This window comes from Paracoccidioides brasiliensis (genome assembly GCF_000150735.1).
Source record: "Paracoccidioides brasiliensis Pb18 unplaced genomic scaffold supercont2.8, whole genome shotgun sequence".
Taxonomy (NCBI): domain Eukaryota; kingdom Fungi; phylum Ascomycota; class Eurotiomycetes; order Onygenales; family Ajellomycetaceae; genus Paracoccidioides; species Paracoccidioides brasiliensis.
In genome coordinates this window covers 64,733-87,015 of record NW_011371365.1, presented here as the reverse complement: position 1 = coordinate 87,015, position 22,283 = coordinate 64,733, and the positions used below count along the sequence as shown (strand labels likewise).

Genomic DNA, 22,283 nt, shown 5'->3' with positions numbered 1-22,283 from the left:
TCATTAAAGCTGAGCTTTGATCGAAGCCTCGAAATTCCCCTTTTAAATCTGATTATATTATAATTAATTAATTTCCACACACATAAGAAAAAAAAAAAAAAAAAGGGAAAGTACATATAATAGGAGTAGCAAAGGAGGCGGGAACATTCCATAACAAAGATATCACCGGGAATAGCATCCCGGGGGGGGGGGGGGGGGGGGGTGGTGTAGTTAACTAACTAACTACGGTCGATCCTTGTTGAAAGGTGGACCGAACCAATAAAGGAGAATAAACCCATTTCGCCTGTCCATCCTCCTTACGCTCTGTGTAGCTAGGGATGTACGTATGTTGTGTACAGAACTCCATACAGAGCATTTTATTAACCCAACTATTACCTCTTCTCCGGTCGCGACTGAAGCTTATAACGAGCGCAAATGCGGGCAGCTAGGAACATGCTTTGCGGGGAGAGGGAGGGAGAAACGAGAGGGTGGTCAGCTTGCGTGTTTAACAAGAAGTCGTTACGATTGTCCTGCTCTCCCTTTGGTTGCCGATATAACTAGCGCTCTGTCCTACGTGCCTCGCCATCCGATTTGATGGTGTTCACTCGTGTGTTTTGTGCTACCGGAAGGCCTAATTGTTCCCGAATAAAAAAAAAAAAAAAAAAGGGTATTCTCATTACTGCCATGATTTCGTTGGTTTTGTGCTTCACACCTCAAATGCTGAATTTGAGTTATGCCGCTCCAACGCTGTAAGATGTAGCAACATTATAGTCACCAGAGTGGTTATCGGTTTGGCTCATCAATTCGTGGCCGTCGACGGCCACCCGAAATTCCCACTCATCAATCACTCAATGGTGGTAGTGGGTTTCCTCTTTCTTCGCCATTTTCAACAAGGTTTGTTACATTGGCCGTTAGTTTATTGTTTTGACGGGACAAAACTCTCAGGCTTCATGTTGATCCGGCACAGCTTTGCCACGCACCCGCTGAGCTGCACGAGCGTTTGCACCCCTTCCAATATCCGCATGTGGGCGAATCCGATTTCCTTGATGAATTCAAGCTTGGCATGCTCGGAGAGCGTTGGGATCGTCTTCGTCACACGGAACATTGTGCTGATGATGTCGTGTGAGGAGTAGCCGAGATCCCTGTCCCCATGATTCGTTGTCAATGTCAAGTCGAAAATGTTTGATTTTGCGTTTTGCAGCCAATACTTCTGTAGAACATACCATAGCTCATTCAGCGTATCCAAAGCCGCATCTATATTCCCCTCCCAACACGCCTTGATCATCGCCTGCACCTTAATCGGATGCGGACTATCGACGACGCGAAAGACGTTATCGCCGCTCACGAACCCGAACCCAGCCCACGTACTCTGTAGGTTGTTAATGGCCTGCCGCATATCTCCCTCCGCGCTGAATATCAACGCCGCAATCCCGTCTTCAGAATGCTTGACGTTCTCCGCTTGGCAGATTTGCGTGAGTCTCTTGAGGATTTGGGCGTCCGTGAGGCGCGCATAGCGCAGGATGGCACAGCGGGATTGCAGGGGTTCGATGATTTTATTCGACTGATTGCAGGCGAATGCGAAGCGGGTGGTTGTGGAATATATCTCCATGGTTCGACGGAGGGCTTGCTGGGCGCCGGATGTCATGCTATTATTGCATGGACGGGGAAGGAGGGTGAGTAAATATGACGAAGCGGAATCGAAAAGGGCGAGGGTGAGGGAACAGTACATACCTATCCGCCTCGTCGAGGATGACCAACTTGTGTCGTCCTGGCGGAAGTGTGACTTTTTTCTGCGCGAAGCCCTTTATTCGGTTTCTAACGACGTCGATACCTGCGAGCAGGTACGTAAGGGTACGCTCGACGCTGCTGAGAAAAATAGGGGTCGCCATACCTCTCTCATCACTGGCATTGAGCTCTAAAACAGCTTCCTTGTATGAATCACCCAACATCTGTCGCGCCAGACAGAGAATTGACGTAGTCTTCCCGATGCCTGGCATGCCGGAGATGATTACATGGGGCATATTGCCATCTCGGGCAATAATCTTCAGCCGCTCAATAGTTTCTGTGTTGCCGACGATGTCGTCTAGATAGACAGGCCGGTATTTCTCAACCCTGAATGATAGAGTTAGCCCCATTCGATTTTCAATTGTTCATGGGCCATATTCGGCCCCTCCTATTGGATTCGACTCTTACCAGGGCAATTCGTAGTCTGGCGGGGCTCCAGCGAGGTTTTCCTGAAGTCCTCTTTTTGCAGCAGCTGATGATGATTCTGGCTTGTCCATGATGGGAGTTAATGTTAAATCTAGCTGCTATTTCCAGAAATACTGTTTATTCTCTCTCTTTGACGCGGGGTTTGAGGTGATCGATCAATTTATCCCAGCGCGTCAGGGATCACGTGAGTATGAAACCCTTATCGCGATAAGATTTAGGTATCCTCCCAAAGCGGAAATTAGGGCTTTTGACCATCTTCCTCCTGACGCTTCGCAGTTGGATTTGGATCAACCTCAACTTATACCGAGCAGCTTATAACGGTGCATGGTCTGCTTTAAAACTTATTTACCCTCTTACTCATATATATATATATGTTATGCATCTACTGCATACATCTAGCCATATGCATTGCTGAATTACAGCACGTGCATCTCATGGCGCCCTCATCATTGGATGAAGATACATCAACATAGTTAATATGATCATCGTCTGAGAACCGTCAGCGTTGCATCATAAGAAGTATAGCTCAAATCTATCGTCTTGTCAATCGCTTGAAATCTACGTCATCTTTCTTCACAGCAAGAGTGGAATCTGACCAATCTTCTGGCCTTCTGTCGAACCTGTTCCCGTATCTATTCGGCAGTATCTACTTCGGTCGGGACAATATAAGAGCTGACAATGGCCTTCATTTCCTCTTCCAGCTGGCTATACGTCTCCATTCTTTTAATTTTTATCGTCCTCGATTATTCTCTGCGGGGGGCCATCAATATGGTGATAAACGCGGGTGTTCTTCGACTATCATCCTGGTTTCCCTTTCTCTCTGTGCTTGCGACGCAGCATTCGGAGGCAGTTGATGTGTCATGGTACCCTCCCAAATCCACGGCGATCAATAATGTTGATAGCCTGATGAACATGACTGGTGTTTATGGCTTCATTTTCAACTCTTCCAAGACCCCAGATGCCCAGTACGGGATATACAATTTGTGCAACATGCCCCATGTCCGCAAGACAGAGTATGGAATACCTTCGAAGGAGTACAAGCTCCAATATGTTGAAGTGGTATGATCAGTCGATATTTCTATCTGAAAGGATCAAGCGGACGTGATTAACATGTTCGAGCATTAGATGCACAGACATCACAAGCGGACTGTGTAAGTATTGTTGTAATATCATGTAACGTATGGATGTGTGGTGCGCTGACCAAAAAGCATAGTTATGCCTCCAATTCCTTTCCTGTAGAATCGTATGAATGGCATTGCAACGATGAAGGCTTATTCCACTTCGGCCAGCCCGTGTCTGGCCATTCCAGCGCCCAGACGTACTGGGACGTGTTTGAGAACCCAATAAACCCCTTCAGAGCCTTCGGTTTTAAAGGCACCTGCACATTCCCGCAGATCACCAGAGAAGGTCTCGACGACTCGTGGCAGCATGGCCGTGACATCTACGGCGTGTATCACGACCTGCTTCATTTCCTTCCTTCACAGCTCGATCTTGAAAAGTTATCGTTTCGAGTGACTAGCAATGTCATCACCAGCCAAGTTGCCAGCATGGTCATAAACGGCATGTACAACTCCGAACATGCCGTTCCACTCGCGGTCGAAGTGAGCGGCAGCATTACCCCTGAAATACCTCTTTTCTCAATTTCAAAGGAAAATGGAGAGATCGAGAGAGGGTACACTGACAACAGAAATAGTCCCCATCCATCGACTCCCTTGAACCCAAATACCTCTGCCCCCGCTCTAGAAACCTCTTCTCAGCCGCTAGAATCACCCCAAACACTTCCTGGTCCAAACACCTGACTCTCTCCGCTCCCCTGCTCGCCTACCTAGACAGCATCTCCGGCGTCTCCCCCGACGCACAAGACTGGCACCAGGACGTCGATCACTACTTCGATAACCTCTCCGCACGCCTCTGCCACTCCAAGCCACTCCCCTGCTCGCTCTCGGACAGCAGCAAATGCGTATCCCAGGCCGACGCGGACAGCATCTTCCGCCTCGGCGAGTTTGAGTACTCGTACATCTACCGTGACGCGCCGACTTCACTGGCGGCGAGCGCGGGTAGCATGGGTGTTTTCATCGCGGAGCTGGCGCAGCATATCCGCGACCAGATTGCGGGGAACGATGGGGGGAGGATTTACAGACACAATGTTGCGCATGATGGGAGTTTGTCAAGGGTCTTGTCGGTTTTGCAGGTTGATGTTATGGTTTGGCCCGGGATGGGGGCGGAGGTGGTTTTTGAGCTCTACCGGAAACTGGAAACGGAGGGAGAAGGTTCTCGCAATGCTGCTACTACCCGGGGAGATGGGAATTGTGGGATTGGAAGCTATGTTGTCCGCGTGCTTTTTGGGGGACGGGTTTTGACGAGCTCGAGTCCCGAGTTGGGCGTATTGGATATGGTCCCTGCTGAGAAGTTGTTGGGGTATTTTGATGAATTGGTTGGAGAGAGGGCTGCGAAGGTTAAGGGGCTGTGCGAAGAGAGAAGTTAAGGGAGACTGAAGGAAAGAATTTCAATTTCCATATCATTTTCCTGGTGAGTTAGATAGATGTCCTTTTGTTCTTTTTGAAGACTTACTATAGTATATATTCATGTACTAAAACAGTCTGCATTAATTATTTCCAGCATATACAATCATAACACTCATATTACTATTTCTCTATAATCTGCATTAAATCAAACACTGCGTAATAAGAGGTCGTAGGACCAAACAAAAGTTCACTTGTTGTCCCTCGAGATGCCGAATACCTATACCTAGATGCAGAAAATAAGTCTTTTACGTCGTTAATATTGCTCTAACTATTAAAAAAAAATCCCCAAGTCCAACCGCCTCCCGCGCTCCTTCGATCCCTCTATTGTGTCTCCGACACTCGTGATTCTCAAAGCCTTGACGCCTCCGGTGTCTGACTCGTGGCGTGCAGCGAGGGAACGGGAACAGTATTCCAGTGCTCAGCGACCTGTGAAGATTCGAAATGCAAGATTCCTGTCAGTCAAACTGCTTTACCATCTCGGAGGGTTAATTAACATATTAAAAAAAAAAAAAAAAAAAAAAAAAAAAAAAAAAACCCAGCCGGCCCACAAATAATAATCAACCTCTTTCCCCCCTCCAAGACGACCATCGAAACACAGAAAAAAAGGAAAAGAGGGTAAGGGAATGAACATGAACAAACTCACATCCTTCTCGCACTGGTAGCCCAGCAGCTTCGGCGCAAGCCCCGGATCCCTCCACGCCAACGCCTCCCCTTCCTCCGTGGGCACCATGCGCATCTTCCGATCCCGCTCGTCCCGCTCCGGCCCATCATGCAAATGGTACAGATACTGCTGCACGTTGCCGCGCTGAACGACCATTTGCGTGCGTGACTTTCTACACGTTTCATAGACTGCGAGCGCATGACGTTTCTCCGCGAGGAAGGAGGTGGACTTTTTATCGGTGTTGGGGGCGTTGGGTAGGCGGGAGAGACATTCGCCTAGCACGCAGCCGTCTTCGAAGGCCATGCCGGCGCTATGGGGTAGGTTAGCCTCTTCCCTTTTACTTTCTGTCTTCTTTTGGGCTTTTTCTTTTTAAAAATTTCTTTTCCTTTTCATTTTCTTTTCATTTGAAGGCTGCAAACATACCCGGATGCCAGATATGGGAGAGTTGCATGGACAGCGTCTCCCAGCAGAGTCCAGGAGCCGGATGGATGGGTCCAGTCGTGTTCGCCTAGGCGGTAGCACAGGCGCCATTTATAGACGGATTTGCAGAGCTTGAGGAGCTTTTCGATTCTGTAGGGATTTACCAGTCAAGGTTAGATGGGTGCATATACTTTCCATACATTGGGAAAACCGAACGCATTCGATTGAATTGGACAATTGGTTGTATGCGTACCTCGGATCCCAGCCCCTAAACGCTGCACACATTTCTTCCACATTGCCTTCCACTGTTGAGGCCCCATCGTCGGGTATGTCATCTGGCACCAGGAGAACCATATTGAAGAGCTTGCCTCCTCGTAGGACGTAGTTCACTGCCAGACATGTCAATGTACAGAGCCTTTTATCCCCAAACCATGACAGCAGCAAAACTTAAATAACAATAACAATAATAACAATAATAACAATAATAATAATAATGACAATAAAAATAAAAATAAACAGAAAAGGGGACCCCTTTAGTTGAACTCACCGGCATGCGCATCCGGGCCCAGCCAGTAGTTAACCTGCGGCTCCTCTACGAAATGCCTCAGCTCAGGGTCCTTCAGCATCTTCTCCGTCGACAAGAGCAGTCTATACGCCAGATCCCCCGTCTTCTTCGGCGGATTTTCCCTCCCCAACATGATCTCGGACAACCGACTGAAAACGCCGTCCGCACCCACCAGCAAGTCCGCCTGCTCCCGGCTCCCATCCTCCATGACAGCGGTCGCCGTCGCGCCGTCCGCGCTCACAACCACATCGACGACTTTCGCATTGCACCGCATGGCGCCGCCCAGCTCCGCAACGCGCTCCATGAGACAGGCATGGAGCGACGCGCGGTGGAAATCCCCATACCAGGTGCCGGGGAACTGGGACTGGGATTCGTGGAAGTCCATAGAGGAGATGATTTCGCCCTTCCAGCCGCGGAAGTTGCATTGGCGCGGCCAGGTGGCATGGTGGGAGAGTCTTTCCCTAAGGCCCCAAGAGGTCAAGACGCGGGAGCTGTTGGGGAGCACTTGGATACCGGCGCCTACTTCTGCGATTTGGGGTGCGGCTTCGAGGACGGTGACGGCGTGGCCGGCCAGGAGGGCGCCGATGGCTGCTCCGAGACCCCCGAGTCCGGCACCGACGACTACGACCTGGGAGGGACCTGTTAGACGTGTCTATTCCCTTTTTGTCTTTTCTTTCTTTTCTTTTCTTATCTTTTTTCTTTTCTTTTCTTTTCTTTTCTTTTCTTTTCTTTTCTTTTCTTTTCTGAATACAAGGAATGAGGGGAGGGAGAAGAGAAACCTTGAGTTTACACGAGTCGTCGCGGGGTTGTACTTGTTTGACCGGTATGGGACACATGGTGGGAGAATCCAGACAGGTAGAATGAAACAGTCGGCAACAAGAAATGATCAAGACCGTAAAGGAACCCGGGGGCACCTTCACCAGCTTCTATTTAAATCAGGAGACCTATTTGGGGCCTCCGTAATTCGCCCCTCTGCGATGCTAACCTGTGGCAGCAACAGTCTTATATATAGAGAGAGAGGAACGACAATCACCGTCGCTGAACGCCCGAACACGCAAGCAAAAAACAAATAGCTAGCTAGCTAGTTACCTGGGAAAAGAACCCGCGTCCTTGGAAACTGCCGGACAAGCTCTTGGTACCACCAACAAAAGAGAAAGAAAGCGGGAGGGATGATGCGTTGAAGAAGCGCCTGAATCTCCTATTCCTTTCTCGCTCTTCTGCCCATTCGTCCGCGGCACATTTTGCCCGGGCGCAAACAGCCAGCCAGCACGCAATTATTATGAACAGAGAGGCCTTCACAGGACCCAGCAGCAACAGGCGCATCCCGCATCTTGGCCCCACCCCAAAAAGGAGATCCGATCTCTTGCCTGGAAGCCACCCGCACCGCAGCAGGCGCCTGGCTGGGCCGGGGAAACGGCAGGCCTGCAACGCCCAACGCCCAACGCCCAGCGCCCAGCGCCCAACGCCCAGCGCCCAAGCGCCGGAGCCAGCCCTAAACTGCGGGCCTGGGACCGCCTGTTGTTAGGGGAGGTTGGTTGGGGGGGTGTTCGGCGTGCGCAAAGTGGGGGTGGGGGCCAGCACACAACAACCTGGCTGGTATAGGTTCAGGCCGTACTTGTATGGTATGTATCGTACTGTCGTAATGCGGGCGAAAGGCTGGGGCCAAGGAGTGGGGTTGCTGTTTGCCTAACCCAAGTTGGTTAGTAACTAGTTGGGAAGCCCCAGCCAGGAGCCGATTACGTCAACTTCGAGGTATAAAGATGATTTGTGCCGGGTCTACGATGTGGTTTCAGGCAGGTTGGACTGCGGGTTACGATATGGTGTTTATATAGAGCTTTCAGCATGATACGGGAGCCATTACAATCATTCAGCTGGCAAGGGGAGTTTCGTGGTACGCAAGCTCTGTTTGTCTCAATAGAACTAACTGCTATCTACGTCAAATCTTTGGCCGGAGCAGACGCCTCCCGCGATTCGGAGCCATTCTGTTCAGGGATCATCACCACATCGCTGACAGCCAGTGGAGCCCTCCCGCGGAATGATGTCTCCAAAAAGCTACTGATTCAGCAGCGGTGTCTTCAAGATTGCTTCCCGCGGAGTGATGTCTCAAAAAAAAAAGCTACTGATTCAACGGCGGTGTCTTCAAGATTGCTCCCCGCGGGGCTGGCATCTTCGCCCCTGCCGGCACCGGGTTCTTGCGCTTGAAATCATCCGCCATTTGCTCGAAGGTCACCCATTCGACCCCCTCGTGCTTGTTGATGTGTTCGATAATGCTGCAGTGAAACACCGTATGTTCTCAGTTCTGGGCCCATGGAGACAGACCGTGGGGAGGGGGGTGATGATGGTGATGATGATGATGATGATGATGGAATAAACATACCGTTCATGCATGAGGAGAACATGCGGACGTCCGGAGACGTCCGGGTGGATTGTCATCGGGAATATGAACTCGTCGTATTCGCGGTAGAAATAGTCAAAATGGTCCTATTTGGGAGTTCGTTTTTGATTAGAACCAAAGATAGGGGAACGACAAAAGAATATATATATATACACTCACCTTCCAGATCTCTTCAACATCCCTCGGATTCGTCCACCCGTGACTGTTGGGCGCATTCTTGATAAACATCATCGGCGGCAAATCATCGATATACCAACTGCCCGGAATCTCCACAAGCCCCGTCACCTGCCCCTTGACCAACGGTTTCATCCAGTCCTTAGCCTTCTTATTATAGTCGATCTTCGTCCACGTATCCCCTGTGCGCAACCAGTACATCTGGCAGTCATGGTGCCCCATCGAATGGTCGTACTCGATGCCATAGTTGAGCAGGAGATCTGTGCCCTCGGCGCTGGTCTCCCACCAGGGCGCAACGGTGCCGCGCGGCGGCTTGCCGCAGAAATTTGTCAGCAGACGATAGGTCTTGTCGAGCACGTCGCGCTGCTGTTCCTGTGTCATGTCGGAGGGATTCTCGTGCGAGTACCCGTGCAGGCCGATTTCGTGCCCTGCATCGCGCACCATGGCGCATTCCTCCGGGAACGTCTCCAGGGAGTGCCCGGGGATGAACCAGGTGGCTTTGATGTTGTATTTTTCGAAGAGCTTGAGGAGGCGGCGCACGCCGATGGTGCCCGCCCATAAACCTGAGAGGGAGAGGCGCATTAGACAAAGGCTGCATGAGTGTGTATACGCCAATAGAACTGTATATGCCCGCAGGATGTAGAATGCGATAGACTTCTTGTATTCTATTACTTACCTCGACTAATGTCATTGGTGCTGTCTTCGCCGCCGTATGACCCTAGCCAACCGGCAACTGCGTCAATGTCGACACCGTAGCTGACAAGAACTCGCTTTTTCCCCATTGTTGTTGTTGTTGTTGTTGTTGTTGCGTGCGTATGGGGAGTGTGCTGGATATCGTATGTACAGATCTAGTTACTGCTTAGAGAACAGAGGATGGATGGTTCGAGAGAAGGTATAGGTTCCAATGACAACCCACAAGAGCAACTGCACGGAGGATGCTACAAGTTGCAAGGAGGATGCCGCAAGATTAAGCGCAGGTGCGGGGTTAATGAGTTTGCCCCCTCCAGCAGCAATCGTGGAACTTGCTTCTTGCGGAGAAAAGGAGCCGGCAAAGCAGGCTTGCGCTTGCGGCGAGCAGCGCTGTGGGGAGAAGTGGGGGGGGCAACTAACTTTCCGCTGATTTGCGCGCCCCCGCCCCATACCAGTTTACAGGGCGGCCACATAGTTACTCACCTCAATGGGAAGGGGAATGGGCATGGATAGGCTGAAACGTTGCCGTGCGGGCGACTTAAACCCCTACCTCTGGCAACTGTGGAGTTTGTAGTTCCAAACCTGTAGCAGTGGAGAAATTGCCAATGTTGTAGGATTATCGTTAACTTAACTAGTTTAACTGTTGATTAACTAACTAAGCGAGAGTTTTCCTGGCAGCGACTGTCGCTGTTCAAGCACATCTCCACCCTCAGAGGGACAGAAAACAGCAGCATTTGACTATTCTAGCAATCTGAGCATTTTGCAAGCATTCCAAACCCCCGGGAAAACACCGTCAACCGCTTTTTACCAAAACGCCGCCGTTCGCTGTTGGCGCCTGGCTACAAGATGTCCCGGGTAAGCAGCTTCTCCCGCCCTCGTCAGCGAGAAAGTTCACCGTAGCCCGCACAACGGCATGCATTCTTGCCAACCCCCCCCCCCCCGGGGTTCTGCAAGACCGAAATGCATGAAGACTAATCCAAACTCAGTTCTCTCTCAAAGGTCGAACGGCTCTGGTGACAGGGGGCGCTCGGGGATGCGGTCTTGCGTTCGCGGAGGGCCTCGCTGAAGCCGGCGCAGACGTTGCGGTGTTCGACATCATAGACCCGATTGAAGGCTTCCACCGCATCGCCAGTAAACACGGCGTCAAAACTGCATTCTACAAGTAAGGGATAACCAATCTGCTGCCGTCGATACCCAGAGAAGAAGATTAAGAAGACAGAAAAGAAAAGAAAAGAGAAAAGCGATGAGCTTATGAGGAAGAAAAACCACACACTAACGCCCCTTTGCCCGGGAAAAATAAATCCATATACATAAAAAGAGTAGACGTAAGTTCCAAGTCGTCGTTAGAGAACGGCTTCGCCCAATTCAGTAAAGAATTCGAGAATAAGCTGGACATCTGCGTTCCCTGCGCCGGCATCAACCGACATCTCACGTTCCTGGAATACACCTACGAAGCCCACCAGGAGCTTCTGTCGACCAACGTTATGGGCCTGTTTTTCACGGCGCAGCTGGCGGCTAAACAGATGATTGCCAACGGGACCAAGTGCGGCAGCATCGTGCTGGTTGCGAGCATTGCGAGCTACATGGCTATTAAGGACCAGAATAGCTCGGCGTATTGCGGGACCAAGGGGGCGGTTCGGGCCATGTGTCCCGCTATCGCGAAGGAGCTGGTGCCTTATGTATTTTCTTTTCTTTTCTTTTCTTTTCTTTTTTTTTTTTTTTTTTTTTTTTTTTTTTCCCTTTCTTTCCTTTCCTTCGGATTGGTTTCTTGGGTGGATGGCTGAGTTTTTTTAAACAGGGAATCAGAGTAAATTCGGTGTCCCCTGGATACGTACGGACAGAGATGACTGCCGCTGTGAGTTATACCTATCCTGACTGTGTGCGCCATGTTCAATGCAGAAATGGCTGTGGAACAGTTTAACTGATCCGCCCTTCCAACAAACAGTTCCCTCACCTCGTTGAGAAATGGAAGACCGACATCATGAACCACCGGCTGGCGGAACCCGATGATATCATGGGTGCCTGCGTGTTCTTGGCAAGCGATGCCAGTTCGTATATGACGGGTCAAGATATCTGCGTTGATGGAGGGGTTACGAAGTGGTAGTTGGTTTGGAGATAGGAGATAGCTCCAGTGGCATGGGGATATGGGCTTCACAGACAAGTATACGAAATCCGTAGCGTGGACAGTGCAGCCAGAGCATGAGGAGTTCTTCTTTCGTGGCTTTTCTAAGTTCAATATTTAACTACGTAATGGTTTCTCTTATCCTCATTAAAACCACATCGTTAGGGCGATGCGGATGGAGATTTAAATGTAAAGTGCAGAACTATTTAAGTGCAGAACTATAAGTGCAGAAATAAAAGTGCAGAAATAAAGTGCAGATCTATAACCCGCGCATGACTTTCTCGATGACCACCGCAGCGCCCAGGACCTTCTCTTCCTCCAGCTTCCTCGCCACGATCTGCAAATTAACCGGATGCCCGGCCATCGCTTCCAGGTCATAGAGCCCCCAGTTCCATTCATCGAGCGCATTCCGCGGTTGATACGGTGTCTTGGGAAGCCCATCCCTCTTGGCGCAAACCTCACCGGCAGGAAACGTCAGCGCCGAATAGTCCAAGAAATTCCACACCTTGGTATATCCAACCCATCGGCAGCACCGATGCGGGACAGAAACATGCGGCATCGTCGGTGCAAGCAGGACATCCACGGCCCGACCGGATAGCGGCGCGCGGGCCCCATTCCATTTGTCCAGATACCGCTTCTGCGCAGCCCACTTGCGCCGGTTCAGCTGCCAGTACTCGTAGACGGAGATCGGGCTCCCCTTATTCACCAGTTTCTCGACGTGCGGTATGAACGGCTCCCCCGCAGCGCGGACATCGCGGCGGATATCCTCGCCGCCGTCTGCGGTGTAAAATGCATCCATGATCTCGATGCATTCCTGGTGCCCGTCTGCGTTCCAGGGAACGATTTCGTGCCCGGCCGCTTGCAGTTTTGCGGAGAGTTCGCGCAAGGCACGCTCGATGGGCGGGTGGACCTTGACAACGCCGTCGTCGACGATGAGGCCGATGGCGAGCGGGCGGGATTGGATTTCCTGGAAGACTTCGTCGCGCCAGGGGAGGGGCGAGCAGCGTGGGTCCAGGTGCCAGGGTTGCGAGTTGGCGAGGTGCTTGCTTATGTAGATCAGCGAGGAGAGGTCGCGGGTCATGGGCCCGACGGAGGAGGGGACGTGTTCTTGGCCCTCTGTCGAGACGGGGATGCCGTGGTATGGCAGACGCGCGCTCTGGTGGTGATGTTAAAACAGGACACAAATATACACGTGTGTGTGTGTGTGTGTGTGTGTGGAGAATATGTTTCTTGGTGAACGAACGTACACTCGGTTTTAGCCCATACAGGCCGAGCATGTGCTGAGGGATGCGGATGCTGCCGCCGATATCCGTCCCGAATCCCAAAATCGATGCGTGGAGAGCAAGCAGGGCGCTCTCTCCGCCCGACGAGCCGCCTGGGGTGAACTTGGAGTTTCGCGGGTTCACCGTCAAGCCGAAAAGCGGGTTTTCGGTTTCGCACCACTGTTTATTGGGTTGTGAGCGTGAGGTCTTGGTTTGTTGAGAGAACGACGGGGGCCAATTGCACTGGCGGTACGCACCATAATACTCTGAGGCAAGTTCGTCTTTGCGATCATGATAGCCCCGAGGCTCTTCAAAATCTGGACCAGAGTTGCATCTTCCGCTGCGGGCGAAAAGGAGCGGCCGACATACCCCAGAGTGGTGTCGAAGCCCCTGACGTTGAACTGATCTTTCAAGGAAACGGGGATGCCATGGAGGGGACCCTTGACCTTGCCGGTTTCTTTGAAAGATCGGTCGAGCTCCCGGGCTTGCTTGAGCGCTTCATCGAACATGACTTCGGTAATAGCATTCGTCTATGGCCAAATCGTCCCGCTCGTTCGGCGATTCTATCAGCGCAGGGAACTGGAGGAGATCCACCATGGACAAACTAACCAGTTGATGTGCCACCGTGGCTCTGTGATTCTGGCGTAGATGAATTAGGAACAAACTTCTTTATCTTTCTTTCTTTCTTTCTTTCTTTATTTCTTTTCGTTTTCTTCAATGCAAAGGTGACAAGGAGGAGCCGGTATAGGAGCTATCCAACCTCTTGATGTATGCAAGCGTGACATCTGTCGCAGTCAATTCGCCCCGGCAGAGGCGGCCATGCAGCTGCTCAACACTGTCGATTTCCGTGATTGACTGAGCTTCACGGGGCTCGATGCGCGATCTATCCGCAACACTGGCCACTCTCTCAGGCCTGAGATGAATACCATCCACGAAGTAGGGCTGCAAAGCCTGTTCTCGGAGCGATCTCTTCTCTGCAACGATCTTCTGCCATGGTTCGAGACCGGGCATTCTGGGAGTAGTAGTAGTAGTAGTAGTAGTAGTAGTAGTAGTAGTAGTAGTAGTAGTAGTTTTTCTGGGCTCCAGTAAGCCGATTTAGCTGTTTTGGCCTATATTCCCCTTGTTTCTTTTCGATTAGATATGTCTATTCTTCCCCGCCTTCTTCAGCTCAATTGCTTGTCAACATGCGCCCCGCCACTGGCAGCTCTCCCCCGTAGTAGTCGGCCATTCGGCTCGGGACGTAACAACAGCACGCAGCAACAGTGGGGCAATAGTTACCGGGTTTGGTTCTGGTATTACCGCTCGACGTTACGGGGTTGGAAATATCCTTGTGCTTGGCCGTTGGCTGTCGCCAAAGATGGGGGGAGCTTTAACCGGAGGTGCCAAGAGTGCTGAGCCCCCTCGACCCCTGGAAGTTGGGTGCTGGCCCCCGGGACGGAGAGAGACTCCGGGAGGGGCCACGGGCCCCGACAACAACCAACAACAGGGCTGGCAACACCCACGCACCCACGCACCCGCCCGTATATACAGACCACACCCGCACCCGCACCCAGCACTGTTGCCCGGACGGCGGAAAATTCGGTGGTGGCGCTGTCATACGCCCGAAGAAACCACAGAGTGAGCGAGACCTGGGCAGAGCGATTCAAGGAATAAGCGACCCGCTCGGAGCGTGTCATGTGGTGTGTCGTCGCCACTGCCGGCCTGCTCTGCATATTTCGCTGGAAGAACCGCACAGCTTGCTCTCTCCCACCATGAAAAGATCTCACTCCCAGAGCGACCCGAAGAAGCGCAAGATGGGCCCCAGTGCTGATAAGGAGGGATCCGCGGACCTCAATGGGCGGCCAGCTCCCCAGACATCCACCACCGTGGCCGTGGTGGGAGCTGGCCCATCTGGTCTGATGCTCGCGTACGTTGATGCTATGCTGTATTTTGTGGTGCTTCCTTGGGATTTCTTTGTTTTACATTTATTTTTAACTGCTTTGTTTGCGCTAACTTGTGCAAGGCAGTGAAAACCTGGTGCGATACGGAATTAAAACCACGCTTCTCGATGATAGGTCGGACAAGACGTCGACGGGAAAAGCCGATGGAATCCAGCCCAAGACCATCGAGACCCTCAAACAGCTCAGACTCGCGGACGACCTTCTGAGAAAAGGCGTCAAGGTCTACGATATATCGTTCTGGGTAAGCTCTGCGTGTGTCCAGATATCTATGTATGTTGGCGAGGCGCGCCCTAACATCAACCATCAAGGAATCTACAGCGGACAAGCCTCTTCAGCGGACGGGTCGCAAGATCCATTATCCAGCCCATGTCGGAGCGTTAGATCCGTACATCCTGCTCGCCCACCAGGGGATGATTGAAGATGTTCTGATCCAAGACATGGAGGAGCGCAGGTTCTCTGTCACACGCAGCAGCCCGTTCATGGAATGTTCCAGATCGACTGCAGATGGGAGAATCGACGTGGTCTTTAGGGACCCCGCAACGAAGGCCCCTCGGGTGTTGCAAGCAGATTACCTCGTGGGGTGCGACGGAGCCCGGTCGCTGGTCAGGCCGTTTATCCCTGAAGCAAAGTTAATTGGAGAAATGACTAACGCATCCTGGGGAGTGCTCGACGGTAATGGGGGTTCCGTGTGTCTGGTTGTTAATAACATGCCGGGCTAATCAGGATGGACATAAACACAGGCGTTATTGAAACCGATTTCCCCGACCTGTGGAGCAAAGTTGCTGTCCGCACCCATCACGCTGGCTCCATTCTTTGGATTCCAAGAGAACGCAATATGACCCGTCTTTACGTCGAATTGAGCTCGAAGGAAGGGAGTCGGATGGACAAGTCCCTTGCTACGCCGGAATATGTCATGAGCAGAGCTAGAGAGGCGATGGCACCATACACCCTGGAATGGAAGTCCATAGGTCAGCACTCCCCAACATTTTTGGGAAATATGAAGTTCTAACGAGCTACAGAATGGTTTGGTAACTACGTCGTCAGCCAGCGCGTTGCCAATCACTTTGCAGACGCTGAGCTACAGATATTCATTGCAGGAGATGTAAGTTTGCTGTTGCAGAACACCCCCCTGTCCCCGCATCGGTTCCAACACACAAGTCACAGGCTGGCCACTGTCATTCCGCCCTCGCCGCCCAAGGTGCAAACACCAGCATGCACGACAGCTTCAACCTCGCCTGGAAGCTAAACCTCGTAGCCCGGGATCTAGCCCCGCGCTCCCTCCTCGCCACGTACGAGGAGGAACGCAAGAAAATTGCTCAAGACCTCATCAACTTCGACGCAGAACACGTCAAGGCGTTCGCCGAAGGCGACGAGGCCCTCTCCCGCAACTTCGACGAGAACATCCGCTTCATCTCCGGCGTCGGAGCAGAATACTCACCCAATATCCTCAATCAAGTGGAGGACTCAACAACACCACTCCCCTCGGGCTCATCGGTGAATCTCCTGAAACCGGGCGCCCTCCTGACCCCCGCCAGAGTCTCCCGCTTCATGGACGCGAACCCGGTCGACATCCAGCTCGACATCCCCCTCCTAAGCCAGTTCCGCATTTACATGTTCGCCCCTAGTTTGCCAACCGCCGCTGGCTTCCTAGACAGCCTCTGTGACTGCATCCAAGCGCCATCATCACTTCTCTCCCGAGCCACCGCCCGTGCTAACAAGTCGTATGCTGCGACCCCGCCCCCCGTGGCGCCGATGGACAAATACGAGCAACTGGGTCGATATACCCCCCTGTCTAAACTGTTCACGTATGCGCTTGTGACACGGACGGCGAAATGCGACGCGGAGCTCAGCTCTCTTCCGCCTCTTTTGCAGGCGAGTCGGTGGACTGTTTACCTCGACGATGTCATGTCCGGCGGAGGATGTACTAAGAAATGGCTGGGAGATGTCACCGACAATACTGTGGTGATTGTCAATGTCCGTCCCGATGGCTATGTCGGGAGCATTGCGAGGTGGGACGATATTGGAGCCAAAGGGGTAGAGAGTGGGAGGAAGGCTGCAGAGTGGTTGGAAACGTATTATGGGGGCTTTTTGAAAGGGTAAGTTGAGCAGGTTTTACAGGTTGGATTTTGAGGTGGGGGGATTCGATGATATGGCATTTAGATCTTGGAATTTTCGATTCGAGTTTTTGTGTGGTTTTGACATACAGTACACACCTGATGCGTGTGAGGATGATATATGCTAGTTTTCTAATCTAATTGTTGATCTTTTAACGTACCGCGAAGATTTGCATTCTCTCGGACGTTGACTTTTTTTGTTTTACAATATTCACAATGCAAAAGAGCGTCAAGTAAACGTTGAGAGTAAAGAAAAGGAACAGAGTTCATGGCTACAAGCTGCACACATGGTTTTAACATTCGGCCCCGAAAAACCTGTAGTTGTGCTATTCTATGAAAACTACGTCCAAACTCATGCCTCACACATCTTCCAACTCTATTGTTCTCGATGAGATATTTTAGCTAACCCGAACCCTAACCTTAATCTGGATCTTTCTTAATCTTAATCCGTGGGCCCCCAACTTCCAAACCAACGTTCGAACTGTAATTAACCTCCAGATCCGGCGAAGCTTAACGCTTTAACTAACCTAGTTACCCGCAGATCCCACGGCAGGTTGAGCTTATTTCCTGCCCCAAGTTAAAAGAGTCAGTCAGCTAGACGCCAGCACTAGATACCCGAAGGAAGTTTGTTGGTTGGAAATACCTACCGATGCCAGCAGTTGGGACGACAATAGAGAGACTACGGCAATGGACCGGTTGCTAGTTAGTTAACTACCGATGTGATACCTAATTCTTTTGCTTGCAGGATGCTAGTTCGTTCTTCCTATGCTGCCTACAGGCGAAAAGGGTTGGGTGGGGATGCTTAATCAAGCACAATCCAGCTTAATTGTTCGCCTCGGTCTGATCGATCCTTTTGATCCAGAGGCTCTGGAATAGCGAAACGGGCGGTGGGACGAAGGGTGGGATTTTCGGTCGACAAGTCACTCTGGATTAGTTAGCCGGTGCAATTCATTTCACGTCTTCTTGCCACTGAAACAGGAGGGCAGACGGACGGAGATCCCAAGATCGAGCTGTTGCTTGAGAAGAAAAGAATTTCATGGTCTTTCTTTAAATGACCTGACTGTGTGCAATATAAGAATCCGAAAAGTCCCTCTTGTAAACGAACGACTTGAAACCGGTTCAAAAGTAATAATAAACAGCCACGACCTGTGGGCCGTAAGAAAAGAACTTTTGGCCCTGTCCTCTGGCTATGACCCACTGCGATAATTTTAGCCCAGAGTAATCAGCTTCCATCTACGACCTCTTAACGCCGTCCACTCCCGAATCGCCATCCACGCAAATCCTTCACGGCTAGCAATTACACCCCCGGCGTCCCAGGAGATTACCATAACCCCTATCGCCCCATTGTCACTATGGCCGGAGTCCCAGCTCCCTCTGTTTTGGGCGACGGCAATGATCTCAACTCTATCCCCGGGTTTTAAGGATGGTGCGATATGGGACCAGAGCACTTGGATTTTGCTACCGGGGCGTTGGGAGAGGGCCATTTCCTGATTGTCAGACGTGGCGTTGCCGTCGCCAGACCACCTCACCATGCTCAGGACGGCAGACGCGGTCCAGAAGCCGAGCATTGAGCTTAAATTAACCGAGTGGTCCTTGGGCAGGTGATCGATGGAGATTTGGTATGGTCGGGATGAGCGACAGGCGAGGTTGGAGCCTTCAGCAAGCAAATCGACCTCGCGGTTGAACCTCGTAGCCTGCTTTAGTTCTGTAGTTCTCTTCCCTTTGTCGGAGACACGGTAGAACCTTATACCTAGACCTTCGGCGGCTAGGTTTTGGTTGGCGAGTTTGGTCTTTCCATCACTGGTCCAACCAACCCACGACCAGCTCGGAAACTGGCTGCCGGTATCCGGGGTGAGTCCCGGCGCCTGCACACCACGTCTCCGTCTCAATTTGTGGGTACGGTGACCCCATGCAAGGGCGGATTCTAGGTAGGCAGTCGGCATACCCATGAAAAATTCCTCCCCCATGGACCTCTCAAAGGCTCGTATGATACCGCTGAAAGCATTCAGCCCATCACTATCGAATGTCAGGGCGCGACCGGAGTATTCTTCCAAGAGCACCCGATAGAAATGATCAAATGTCGGGATGTCAGAATTCCACGAAAGATTTAGTTCTCCTCCGCAAAGACTTGTACGGTGGGGGTCTGGAGATAGGTTGGAGACCTCACGAAAGCTATCTTCGCACCAGAATGCCTCTTCACATTCCCAGAAGACTTGGTCTGCTGTGAAAACTAGGGCTCTAGACGCGAGAAACCTCTCTTGCAGAGTCCAAGCCCGTGTGTCCCAAACAGTCTCCCCTAGATATCCCGCGGCACGTCCCGTGCGCAGATCAACCTTGACACCGAGGACGGGATCGAGGGAGCGCACCAACGTAACGTCTTTGATCTGGAACGGTTCTTGTTCTTGACGTCGTGAACCAGATCTAACCCCTGGAAGGCAAGAGTTGGCGTCGACGCAGGTGGAGGAGACGATGACGACAACCGCTAAAGCATAGATCGAATCCATTCTCGAGATGAAAGCTGCCTTATCCTGCTCGTCGTCTTGTATTATGCAAAGGCTGTCAATCCAGAGGTACGGTTCCCCCAGCCCTTTTGTGACCTGAACAGCGTCTTCGATGCTATCTGGAAGAACACCCGTTCCAAGGGACCCTGGAATTGAGAAAGCTTGGAGATTATCTTTCGTGAGTCGAAGAGTTTTTGCTTGCCCCCAGACATAGCTTAAACAGACCCCATTGCTCATCTTCTTCGGCAAAAACCAAGCACCGTTGATCTACATCGATAACGCGGGGTCTGATCTTTGGTATCCCTTTAAATATTTGACTGCATTTCGTCCCGTGTTCCACTTGGCACATCCTTTTCCATCCCTTGAATAGGCTCAAATCCGCGACTGCGGACCTCTTACGCCCAGCATATGGCTGATGCTCATCATATTTCTGTAAAAAGAATGTCAGAAACTGTGACTGCCCAGCTTCACCCCCTGTGCCAAGTTTTGGAACGGAGCAGTGTATTCTAATCCGATCAGAATACGCCTTCTCATCGACCGTGGTGCATCCTCCTTCATTCTCTCGAGCAACCGTATGCCAGTCCGTTTCGAGGTTCACAGCGACGTGGCACTTGGAGACATCTAATGAACTCGTCCCTGGGTAGTTGGCAATCCAGTGCGTGATAATGCTAACAATCTTCTTGCAAAACGTGCAGGTGCTGGAGCTGCTCCACAGAGAAGGGAATTCTCTCTGAAATGAATAGTTGTTACTCGAGTATTCTGAGGAATTGTGAAATCCAACATGTTCAAAGTCGAGATGACGGCATACAAAACAGAGGTCGGGGGATGCTGTGTTCGGGTCTGCCTATGATGGATGAGAGGGGAACGAACTATTATTCAGCAACGACCCATATAACTTAGTAAAGGGACTGCACCCCACCAGGTAAACCAGCATTCGTGCTAGGCCTGTCATCTTCGAATCTCGATACCACCAGTGATATCGATGATGTCTCCGGGGCACCGACTGAGGACATGACTTCATCAAAAGCGCGTTCCTGTTCCGGAGAGATCATAGAGTGGAGAGGGGAATTACTGACTGACTGCTGTCATGCGAACAAGTCCGAGTTTTCTTCGAGCGGCGGGGCGGGCCAGAGCAATGCAGTTGGACCCCGCAGAGGTCGAAGCTAACGAGCTGCTTTTAATACGTGTGAAAACAGCAGAGGAAAAGACGATGAGCTGTTAGCGCATCTGGGCTCCCGAGAACCTTTGACGTGCAATCCTGGCATCCTTCCGTCTCAGCCGAATCCACACAAAATGGCACTGGAGGTCGCCATGTCTGACGAGAAACTGCACCGGCCCATTGGCGGCCTATTGTGGCCTTTTTGTGTCTTCAAGATCAAAAATGGGAGGAGATACGTTGAAAGAGCCTCTAGATCTTTGCCAAAGAGCGTCACATGGAGGGTTTTGGGGAATGGGATTATGATCCTCCATGACTGACTGACATGCAGGTTTGAATTTGATGGCGTGAAAGTCGCCCTAAACTACATACATATGCCAGCTAACACCACCAATATTTACCGTACCTACTGATGAGGTGCTGCAAACGGAGCTTGCTTATAGCATTTCAGGTATTCTAAATTCATGCATGATACGAGCAGCCGGCAAAGTTGGCAACGGAGGTTCGTGCTTGCCACTGCCCTTTCCGAGGCAGCGGAAAGGAACGATTTCATGACGATCGATCTGTACTCGAACGCCATCGATATTGACCATCTATAAACGCTGTGTTCTTCTGGGGCAGAGCAGCCGCGTGTTATATCATTTAGGAAATTACGGAGAAGCACCCAAAGATGCAACAGATGCGGGCGGCCCTACTTGATCCCCATTATGTCAAGACATGGGTAAAACGCGGGGATGTGGAGATGAAGCGCGACAAGGCGAACACGGCGCATAGTTCGTACCAGAAAGCAATTGAGTTTTTAGGTTGGCTGTAGCTGGTGAAGCAGTCGTTCGCCAACGCTGAAGCCTAAAGCCTAAAGCAGATTTTCAGGAGATCCAGGCGGAGGCCTCGATCACTAGAAAAGCATGGTCTTCAGAAGACCTCTCTTGATGAGGACTGGAACTGGACTAGGAGCAGGCAATTCTTCACAGCAGCGTTCTCGAACAACAAATGCAGGGGCCTCCTTTGCGCCAACGATGAAATGGCCCTCCCTATCTTCATGAAGGAGACGTCATCTTTCTTCCTCGGGCAGCAGAATATTTCCGCAATTTGGTCCCGGGTCCAATACTCCTCTATGATGTGTTTTACGGCGGTGTCCCACCAGGTAAAATGGACAGCACTTACTTGCCATTGCGTCTTGCATAATCTGATCCACGTCATTTGTTCAGCTCTCTGAGCCCGCCCTTTGCTATCAGTGTGGCCTTTCGCTTCTAAATCAGACATTCTGGAGGGTCCGGACCGTCCTAGGTGGCGTCCTTGACTGCTCAGAACGTGGGGTGAATGGGGTTGTCAGACGCAGCGGAGGGGGGGGGGGGGGCGTATTTGGCTGGGGCCATACGTGCAGTACGTCAGCCTCCATTTGGATTACGCACATGAGTCTTGTTTAGCTGTCTTACTTTCAATATGTTTCCGATTGATCCGGATCGCATTGGATTAAGCCCGGAGCAATAATCCTCCTCCCCCCCCCCCAACCCCCCCCTCTTTTTCTTTCGTTCTTTTTTCATTTTCTTTGCTCAGTGTGTTCATGG

At 51.4% G+C, this 22,283-nt stretch overlaps 10 protein-coding genes across 10 annotated transcripts in view; 4 read left to right on the top strand and 6 right to left on the bottom strand.

Annotated features, from left to right (window-relative positions):
• Positions 1-2,261, bottom strand: part of PADG_12056 (replication factor C subunit 4) — a gene marked incomplete at both ends in the record, with an annotated part of 5,599 nt that extends 3,338 nt beyond the window's left edge. The window contains 5 exons of the mRNA XM_010763622.1: positions 960-1,121; positions 1,203-1,625; positions 1,711-1,810; positions 1,871-2,091; positions 2,173-2,261. Of these exons, the coding sequence (XP_010761924.1) occupies positions 960-1,121; positions 1,203-1,625; positions 1,711-1,810; positions 1,871-2,091; positions 2,173-2,261 (995 nt within the window). The remainder of the gene's footprint in view (positions 1-959; positions 1,122-1,202; positions 1,626-1,710; positions 1,811-1,870; positions 2,092-2,172) is intronic.
• A 607-nt stretch (positions 2,262-2,868) lies between these two features.
• Positions 2,869-4,675, top strand: PADG_06205 (uncharacterized protein; the record flags this gene model as incomplete). The annotated part of the gene is made up of 4 exons (XM_010763345.1): positions 2,869-3,249; positions 3,316-3,341; positions 3,404-3,791; positions 3,884-4,675. The coding sequence occupies 4 exons, from the start codon at positions 2,869-2,871 to the stop codon at positions 4,673-4,675; spliced, it is 1,587 nt and encodes a 528-aa protein (XP_010761647.1).
• Positions 4,676-5,063: 388 nt separating this feature from the next.
• On the bottom strand, positions 5,064-7,197 carry PADG_06204 (uncharacterized protein; the record flags this gene model as incomplete). The annotated part of the gene is made up of 6 exons (XM_010763506.1): positions 5,064-5,141; positions 5,359-5,686; positions 5,800-5,946; positions 6,050-6,185; positions 6,344-6,989; positions 7,141-7,197. 6 exons carry the CDS (start codon positions 7,195-7,197, stop codon positions 5,064-5,066), a joined length of 1,392 nt encoding a protein of 463 aa, XP_010761808.1.
• A 1,280-nt stretch (positions 7,198-8,477) lies between these two features.
• Positions 8,478-9,712, bottom strand: PADG_06202 (uncharacterized protein; the record flags this gene model as incomplete). Its single annotated transcript, XM_010763505.1, has 4 exons — positions 8,478-8,631; positions 8,739-8,842; positions 8,916-9,493; positions 9,607-9,712. The coding sequence occupies 4 exons, from the start codon at positions 9,710-9,712 to the stop codon at positions 8,478-8,480; spliced, it is 942 nt and encodes a 313-aa protein (XP_010761807.1).
• Positions 9,713-10,466: 754 nt separating this feature from the next.
• PADG_06201 (uncharacterized protein) lies at positions 10,467-11,724 on the top strand (the record flags this gene model as incomplete). The annotated part of the gene is made up of 5 exons (XM_010763504.1): positions 10,467-10,475; positions 10,607-10,782; positions 10,939-11,299; positions 11,419-11,475; positions 11,566-11,724. 5 exons carry the CDS (start codon positions 10,467-10,469, stop codon positions 11,722-11,724), a joined length of 762 nt encoding a protein of 253 aa, XP_010761806.1.
• A 277-nt stretch (positions 11,725-12,001) lies between these two features.
• On the bottom strand, positions 12,002-13,513 carry PADG_12055 (uncharacterized protein; the record flags this gene model as incomplete). Its single annotated transcript, XM_010763621.1, has 3 exons — positions 12,002-12,898; positions 12,990-13,184; positions 13,262-13,513. The coding sequence occupies 3 exons, from the start codon at positions 13,511-13,513 to the stop codon at positions 12,002-12,004; spliced, it is 1,344 nt and encodes a 447-aa protein (XP_010761923.1).
• A 205-nt stretch (positions 13,514-13,718) lies between these two features.
• On the bottom strand, positions 13,719-14,015 carry PADG_12054 (uncharacterized protein; the record flags this gene model as incomplete). The annotated part of the gene is made up of 1 exon (XM_010763620.1): positions 13,719-14,015. The coding sequence occupies one exon, from the start codon at positions 14,013-14,015 to the stop codon at positions 13,719-13,721; it is 297 nt and encodes a 98-aa protein (XP_010761922.1).
• A 740-nt stretch (positions 14,016-14,755) lies between these two features.
• On the top strand, positions 14,756-17,044 carry PADG_06199 (uncharacterized protein; the record flags this gene model as incomplete). The annotated part of the gene is made up of 6 exons (XM_010763344.1): positions 14,756-14,910; positions 15,011-15,185; positions 15,253-15,616; positions 15,685-15,912; positions 15,964-16,046; positions 16,109-17,044. The coding sequence occupies 6 exons, from the start codon at positions 14,756-14,758 to the stop codon at positions 17,042-17,044; spliced, it is 1,941 nt and encodes a 646-aa protein (XP_010761646.1).
• Positions 17,045-18,266: 1,222 nt separating this feature from the next.
• Positions 18,267-20,611, bottom strand: PADG_06198 (uncharacterized protein; the record flags this gene model as incomplete). Its single annotated transcript, XM_010763343.1, has 3 exons — positions 18,267-19,732; positions 19,785-20,403; positions 20,474-20,611. The coding sequence occupies 3 exons, from the start codon at positions 20,609-20,611 to the stop codon at positions 18,267-18,269; spliced, it is 2,223 nt and encodes a 740-aa protein (XP_010761645.1).
• A 774-nt stretch (positions 20,612-21,385) lies between these two features.
• PADG_12053 (uncharacterized protein) lies at positions 21,386-21,645 on the top strand (the record flags this gene model as incomplete). The annotated part of the gene is made up of 2 exons (XM_010763619.1): positions 21,386-21,518; positions 21,578-21,645. 2 exons carry the CDS (start codon positions 21,386-21,388, stop codon positions 21,643-21,645), a joined length of 201 nt encoding a protein of 66 aa, XP_010761921.1.
• Positions 21,646-22,283: the final 638 nt, after the last annotated feature.